This window comes from Leptonychotes weddellii, chromosome X (assembly GCF_054177405.1).
Source record: "Leptonychotes weddellii isolate Sample4059 chromosome X, ASM5417740v2, whole genome shotgun sequence".
Taxonomy (NCBI): Eukaryota; Metazoa; Chordata; class Mammalia; order Carnivora; family Phocidae; genus Leptonychotes; species Leptonychotes weddellii.
Genome location: NC_138385.1, coordinates 28,867,140 through 28,875,517, shown reverse-complemented (window position 1 = coordinate 28,875,517; position 8,378 = coordinate 28,867,140). Strand labels below are relative to the sequence as shown.

Genomic DNA, 8,378 nt, shown 5'->3' with positions numbered 1-8,378 from the left:
GAAGGCACAGAGCACTCCTAACAAAATCAACAAAAACAGGGGTGTCTGGGTGGTTCAAGCATCCAACTCTAGGTTTCAGCTCAGATCATGATCTCAAGGTCATGAGACAAGCCCCCTGTTGGGAGTCTGCTGGAGGTTCTCTCCCACTCCCTCAACCTCCCCCTCAGGAGGATGGATAAATAAATAAATTAAATAAATAAATAAATAAATAAATAAATAAAATCCAAATAAATAAATAAATCCCTTAAAAAAATCAACAAGACCAAGCCAACACCAAGCCATATGATAGTTAAATTTGCGAAATATAAAGTAAAAATCCTAAAATCAGCAAGACAAATGAAGTCCCTAACTTATATGGGAAGACAAAGTTAGCAGAAGATCTTTACCCAGAAACTTGGCAGGCCAGAAGAAAGTGGCATGATATACTCAAAGGGCTGAATGGGAAAAATCTGCAGCAAAGAATACTCTATCCAGCAAGGCTATCAATCAAAATTGAAGGAGAGATAAAGAATTTCCTAGAAAAACAAAAACTAGGAGTTGGTGACCACTAAATCAGCCCTTTTTTTTTTTTTAAGATTTTATTTATTTGACAGAGAGAGACACAGCGAGAGAGGGAACACAAGCAGGGGGAGTGGGAGAGGGAGAAGCAGGCTTACCGCTGAGCAGGGAGCCCAATGTGGGGCTCGATCCCAGGACCCTGAGATCATGACCCGAGCCGAAGGCAGACGCTTAACGGCTGAGCCACCCAGGCGCCCCTAAATCAGCCCTTTAAGAAATATTAAAGGGGATTCTTTGAGTGGGAAAGAAAGACAAAAAGCAACAAAGACAAGAAAGGAACAGAGAAAATCTCCAGAAACAATGACAAAACAAGTAATAAAATGGCACTAAATTCGTATCTATCGATAATTACTCTGACTATAAATGGACTAAAAGCTCCAATCAAAAGACAGAGGGTGTCAGAATGGATAAAAAACAACACCCATCTATATGCTGCCTACAAGAGACTCATTTTAAACCTAAAGACACCTACAGATTGAAAGTGAGGGGATGAAGAAACACTGACCATGCTAATGGATGCCAAAAGAAAGCAGGAGTAGCAATACTTATATCAGAAAGACTAGATTTTAAACCAAAGACTGTAACATTAGATGAAGATGGGCACTATATCATAATAAAGGGTTTTATCCAACAAGATCTAAACAATCATGCCCCCACCTTGGCAGCACCCAAATATACGAAACAATTAGTAACAAACATAAAGAAACTCATTGGTAATAATACAATAATAGTAGGGAACTTTAACACCCCACTTACATCATCTAAACAGAAATTCAAGAAGGAAACAATGCCTTTGAATGACCCACTGGAACAGATGGACTTAAGAGATACGTCCAGAACATTTCAGCCTAAAGCAGCAGAATACACATTCTTTTCAAGGGCACACTGGACATTCTCCAGAATAGATTATACACTAGGTCACAAATCAGCCCTCAACAAGTACAAAAAGAATGACATCAGGGCGCCTAGGTGGCTGAGTCGGTTAAGCATCTGCCCTCAGCTCAGATCATGATCCCAGGGTCCTAGGATGGAGCCCCACACAGGGCTCCCTGCTCAGTGGGAAGTCAGCTTCTCCCTCTGCCTGCCACTCCCCCTGCTTGTTCTCTCTCTCTCTCTCTCTCTCTGACAAATAAAATCTTTAAAAAAAAAAAAAAGAGAAAAGACACAAATAAAATCATGAATGAGAGAGAAGTCACAACCAAACCCACAGAAATACAAATAATTATAAGATAATAAAATAAAAAATTATATTCCAACAAACTGGGTAATCTGGAAGAAATGGATAAATTCCTAGAAATATACAAACTACCAAAACTGAAACAGGAAAAAAATAGAACACTTGAACAAACCAATAACCACCAAAGAAATTGAATCAGTGACCAAAAATCTCCCAATAAACAAAACTCCAGGGCCAGGGCCTCACAGGTGAATTCTAACAAACATTTACAGACTTAATACCTATTCTTTTCAAACTATTCCAAAAAATAGAAATGGAAGGAAAACTTTCAAAATCATTCTACAAAGCCAGGATTACCTTGATTCTAAAACCAGACTAAGACCCCATATAAAAAGAGAGCTACAGGCCAACAGCCCTGGTGAAAAATTCTCAACAAAATACTAGCAAATCAAACCCAACAGGACATTAAAAGAATCATTCACCAAGATCAAGTGGGATTTATCCTTGGGTTGCAAGAGTGGTTCAATATTTGCAAATCAATTAACGTGATATACCACATTAATAAAAGAAAGAATAAGAGGGGCGCCTGGGTGGCTCAGTCGTTAAGCGTCTGCCTTCGGCTCAGGTCATGATCCCAGGGTCCTGGGATGGAGTCCCACATCGGGCTCTCTGCTCGGCAGGAAGCCTGCTTCTCCCTCTCCCACTCCCCCTGCTTGTGTTCCTGCTCTCGCTATCTCTCTCTCTGTCAAAATAAATAAAATCTTTAAAAAAAAAAGAAAGAATAAGAACCACATGATCCTGTCAATAGGTGCAGAAAAAACATTTGACAAAGTAAACTATAAAACACTGATTAAAGAAATTGAATATGATACGAAGAAATGGAAAACAGTCCATGCTCATGGACTGGAAGAACAAATATTGTTAAAATGTCCATACTACCCAAAGCGATCTACACACTGAATGCAATCCCTATCAAAATACCACCAGCACTTTTCACAGAGCTAGAACAAATAATCCTAACATCTGTATGGAACTAGAAAAGACCCCAAATAGCCAAAGCAATCTTGAAAAAGAAAAGCAAAGCTGGAGACATCACCATTCCAGACTTCAAGTTCTATTACAAACCTGTAGTGATCATAACAGTATGATACACAAAAACAGAAACACAGATCAATGGAACAGAATAGAAAACCCAGAAATGGAACCACAACTATATGGTCAACTAATCTTTGACAAAGCAAGAAAGAATATCCAATGGAAAAAAAGACAATCTCTTCAATAAATGGTGTTGTGAAAACTGGACTGCAACATGCAAAGGAATGAAATTTGACTATGTTCTTACACCAAACACACAAAAAAAAGAAATTCAAAATGTAATAAAGACCTAAATGTGAGACAGGAAACCATCAAAATCCTAGAGAACACAGGCAGTAACCTCTTTGACATTGGATGTAGCAATTTCTTACCAGATATGTGTCCTGAGGCAAGGGAAACAAAAGCAAAAATAAGCTATTGGGACTTCATCAAGAAAAAAAGCTTCTACAAACAGCAGAAGTTTGGTGCCAAAAAGAAAGCAGGAGTAGCAATACTTATATCAGAAAGACTAGATTTTAAACCAAAGACTGTAACATTAGATGAAGAAAGGAAATAATCAACAAAAGCAAAAGGCAGACTTCAGAATGGGAGAAGATATTTGCAAATGACATATCTGATAAAAGGTTAGTATCCAAAATCTATAAAGAACTTATAAAACTTACCCAAAAAAGAATCCAGTTAAAAAATGGGAAGACATGAGTAGACATTTCTCCAAAGAAGACATCGAGATAGATGGCTAGTAGACACATGAAAAGATGCTCAACATCACTCATCGTTAAGGAAATACAAATCAAAACCACAATGAGATATGACCTCACACCTGTCAGAATGGTTAAAATTAACAACACAGGAAACAACAGATATTGGTGAGGATGTGGAAAAGGGGGAACCCTCTTATACTGTTGGTGGGAAAGCAAACTGGTGCAGCCACTCTGGAAAACAGTATGGAGATTCCTCAAAACGTTAAAAATAAAAAAAATGTTAAAAACAGTACTATCCTACAATCCAGCAATTACACTACTAGGTATTTACCCAAAGGATACAAAAATACTGATTTGAAGGGATACATACACCCCGATGTTTACAGCAGCATTATCAGCAATAGCCAAATTACGGACAGAGCCCAAATGTCCATTCACTGATGAATGGATTAAAAAGTGGTATACATAATGGAATACTACTCGGCCATAGAAAAGAATGAAATCTTGCCATTTGCAAGGACATAGATGGAGCTAGGGAGTATTATGGTAAGCAAAACAAGTCAGTCATAGAAAGACAAATACCATATGATTTCGCTCATATATGGAATTTAAAAAACATAACAGATGGACAAAGGGGAAAAAAGAGACAAAACATAAAAGAGACTCTTAACTATAGAGAACACACTAAGGGTTGCTGGAGAGGAGGTGGACAGGGGGATGGGTATTAAGGAGGGCACATGAATTTTTTAAAATGATAAATTTTACTTCAAAAAATATAAAACTTCTGCTGTTTGAAAGATACTATAATGAGAATGAAAAGACAAGCCAAAGACTTATGCTACAATATTTGTAATTCACACATTTGATAAAGGACTTTGTCCATTCTTTGTAGAGAAATTCTCAAACTCAATGACAAGAAAACAACCCAATTAAAAAAGACAAAAGATTAAACACGTCATAAAAGTCATACAAATGGCAAATAAGCTCTTGAAAAGATGATCAACATCATTAGTCTTCAAGGAAATGCAAATTAAAACCACACTAACAAACCAGTACATACCTATTAGAAAGGCAAAAATTAAAAAAGAAAAAAACAACACTGACTATATTAAATGCTGGTTGAGAATGTAGAGGAACTAAAACTCTCATACACTGGTGATAGGAATATAAAATGGTACAACCACTTTGGGAAACAGTTTTGTACTTTCTTATAATGTTAAGTACACACCTACCATATGTTCCAGTCATTCCACTCCCGGATATCTACCCCAAATTAAAGAATGTATGTATCTGAACACTTCTATATAAATGTTCATAGCTGTCTTATTTGTCCAAGTGGTCCCCTAATACTGGAAACAATCCAAATGGCTATCAACAGGTCAATGGACCAACAAACTGTCGTATATTCATACAATGAAATACCACTCAGCAATAAAACGGAATGACACATTTATACATGCAACAACATTGATGAGTCTTAAAAACAATTATACTGAGTGAAAAAAGCCAGAAAATAATCATACATATTCTATCATTCCATTTATATACAATTCTAGATAGAAAATGCAAACTAAACTATAATAACAGAAAGCAGATTAGTGGTTATCTGGGAAAGAAAAGATTGCAAAGGGATAGAAGGGAAGTTTTGGGGGTAATGAATAAGTTCATTATCTTGACTATGTTGATGATTTCATGCTATAACAGCATGTCAAAACTTGCCAAATTGTACACCTTATCTATATGTATATGTCAATTATACCTCAAAAAAGCTATTAAAAATAAAAATTTAAAAAATCTTAAATGAAAAAACTGACTCTAAGTCAGGGAAACAAATTGAAGCTAACTATTAAACTCTTCCCTCACTGCCAGTAGCTGGAGAATTTTCAAAAAGAGAGTTCATAACTGGTCCTTCCATAGTCCCTCTTACAGTAAACTTGGGTGGGGCACTAGCCCTTCCCTAAAACAAACTAAAGAGAGATTAGAGTATGCTAAGTAGAATAGTTTTCATAAGAACTTCCTAACTGATCACCCTTGCCTACTGTACCAAGAAGGTATCTGGAGTATTTTGCAATGTCTTTTCTTTCATGTAAATGAACAGAAATAGAGAATATCCACGTTAGAGGATAAGTTCTGAAGTCAGACCACCCGGATTCACAGCTTGGCTCCACTGGTTATTAAAGGTGTGACCTTGGACAAGTTCCCTAACTTCCCTGTGACTCAGTTTCCTCATTTGTAAAATGTGCATTCATTCAATGTTTACTGAGAATGCCCCCCAAAAAATCTTAAAAATGGTAAAACAGAAAAATGTATATAATACAATCACAACTAGAAAACAAACCTTCCTAATTTTTGTTTTCTCAATAAGAGACTGAGTACAAAAAGAAAGAATATAAAAATGTTTAAGAATCAAATTTTTTAGGGATGCCTGAGTGGTTCAGCTGGTTAAGCATCGGCCTTCAGCTCAGGTCATGATCCCAGGGTACTGGGATTGTGTCCCACATCCGGCTCCCTGCTCAGCGGGGGGTATGCTTCTCCCTCTGCTTGTGCGCTCGCTCCCTCTCTCTGACAAATAAATAAAATCTTTAAAAAAAATCTTTTTCATAAAAAAAAATTCAATTTTTATCCATTTTTTTTAAGATTTTATTTATTTATTCGACAGAGAGGGGAACACAACTGGGGTGGGGAGAAGCAGGCTTCCCACTGAGCAGGGAGCCTGATGTGGGGGCTCGATCCCAGGACCCTGGGATCATGACCTGAGCTGAAAGCAGACGCTTAACGACTGAGCAACCCAGGCGCCCCAAGAATTCAATTTTTAAAACATCATGTCAGAGGCGCCTGAGTGTCTCAGTCGGTTGGTCGGCTGCCTTCAGCTCAGGTCACGATCCAGGGTCCTGGGATGGAGCCGATCCAGGGTCCTGGGATGGAGCCGCATTGGGCTCCCTTCCCTGCTCAGTGGGGAGCCAGCTTCTCCCTCTCCTTCTGCTCCTCCCCCCTGCTCACTCTCTCTCCTGCTCTCTCTCTTTCAAATAAATAATGAATAAAATCTTTTAAAAAATACACTAAAATATCATGTGAAGCACAGACATGTAATCAGAGGAGAACAGCATGTAGCTTCCAAATTACACTGTAATTCAACTGATTCTCTCTAAATAAATTATATTTATTCACTTAAGGAAAGAGGTCAAAGTGGAATCTGTAGGCCAGATTATGATGACACAGGTAAAAAGAGCTAACCAAGCACAACTCAAGATATAAAGTATCAAATCAACACAACAACTTTGTGTACAACAAAGTTACACATTATGTGTCAATCATATCTCAATAAGAATAAATTTTTAAAAATAAAAAAAGGGAAAAAAGCATAACTATATTGTGATCTGCTAACAACACCATGACCTCTCAACAGTCAATCATCTTGATGTTAGGCCTAAAATGTTTTCTAAAAAGGTAATATTTTAATAATTCGTTTTCATTATACATTTACAATACTGCTTTAATTGTTAATTTTATAGAAGTGCAACTATTATGTGAAACATAAGCCAATTCCTACAAATTTCAGACAGTTTGTCCCATGACATATCATATGTTACTAAGATTTCCAATTTGACATTTTATTTTATTTTTTTTAAAGATCTTATTTATTTATTTGATGGAGACACAGGGAGAGAGGGAACACAAGCAGGGGGAGTGGGAAAGGGGGAAGCAGGCTTCCCACCAAGCAGGGAGCCCAATGAGGGGCTTGATCCCAGGACTCTGAGATCACGACCTGAGCCAAAGGCAGACGCTTAACGACTGAGCCACCCAGGAGCCCCCCAGTTTGACGTTTTAAATAAAGTTTAAAATGCAGTTAACAAGGGCACTTAGATGGCTCAGTCAGTTAAGCGGCTGCCCTCAGCTCAGGTCATGATCCCAGGGTCCTGGGATTGAGCCCCGCATTGGGTTCCCTACTCAGCAGAGAGCCTGCTTCTCCCTCCACCCTGCTTGTTCTCTTCCTCGCTCTATCTCAAGTAAATAAATAAAATCTTTTTAAAAAATTTTAAAAATCTAAAAAATAAAACGCAGTTAACACTGAATGCAAATCTTCTAATCAGAGTCTACCCATCGATTTACAAAGGAGTCCAAATGCCTTTCAGCAGGAAAAATGAAAGTAGCAATTGCATTACAATCAAGTTTTAATATGGCCACTATGTCATGTTTATTCAATGATATGTATGATTATAGAATTTTTCCATATATGTAGCTGTTTTATAAATGACTTTAAAAGCAGCTTAAACACATTCATTGGATAGCTGCTATGGTTAAAGCTGGAACTCAGTAAAATGTATCAAGGGAAGGTATTCATTTTCATGTTCAGAAAGCATTATTCATCCGATTGTGAAGAGGAAGTCCAATATGCACACAATAAATTAATATTTAAATGATCATTTTGTTAAAAGAAATAACAGTTACCTGTGATACACCCAACTTTTTACAAGCATCAAGAAAATTTTCTACATTTCTTCGACATTTTGCCATGCTCAGTTTAGGCTGTAAAGTAAGAGGAAATAGGCATTTATCAGGCATATTTATACAGAAATTTATCAGTATAAAAATTAAATTTATAGAGGTATATTATTTAAAGACAGTTTCAAGAAGCCCTATCTTCCTTTAGAGAACTAACAAACTCTAGACAAAACTTACCACTGCTGGTGATGGCACGTGAATACTAGCTACAGAGCGTGGCCTTATGTGATTGGCTAAATGGCAAAGAACAACCCCATCCATCAGTGCAGCTCCAATGTCATCAGGCAAAATTACTTTTAACCTGGACTCGAGATTCTATAAAGAAATGGGTATAAATCACAGAT

The 8,378-nt window shown here is 37.3% G+C and overlaps 1 protein-coding gene across 4 annotated transcripts in view; it reads right to left on the bottom strand.

The window, feature by feature from the left end:
• The window catches only part of LRCH2 (leucine rich repeats and calponin homology domain containing 2), a 100,148-nt gene that overhangs the window by 9,537 nt on the left and 82,233 nt on the right, over positions 1 to 8,378 (bottom strand). For all 4 annotated transcript variants that reach the window (XM_081808364.1, XM_031039546.2, XM_006728245.3 and 1 more), the window contains 2 exons: positions 8,212 to 8,349; positions 7,981 to 8,058 (listed from right to left, as the gene is read on the bottom strand). In XM_081808364.1, the coding sequence (XP_081664490.1) occupies positions 7,981 to 8,058; positions 8,212 to 8,349 (216 nt within the window). The remainder of the gene's footprint in view (positions 1 to 7,980; positions 8,059 to 8,211; positions 8,350 to 8,378) is intronic.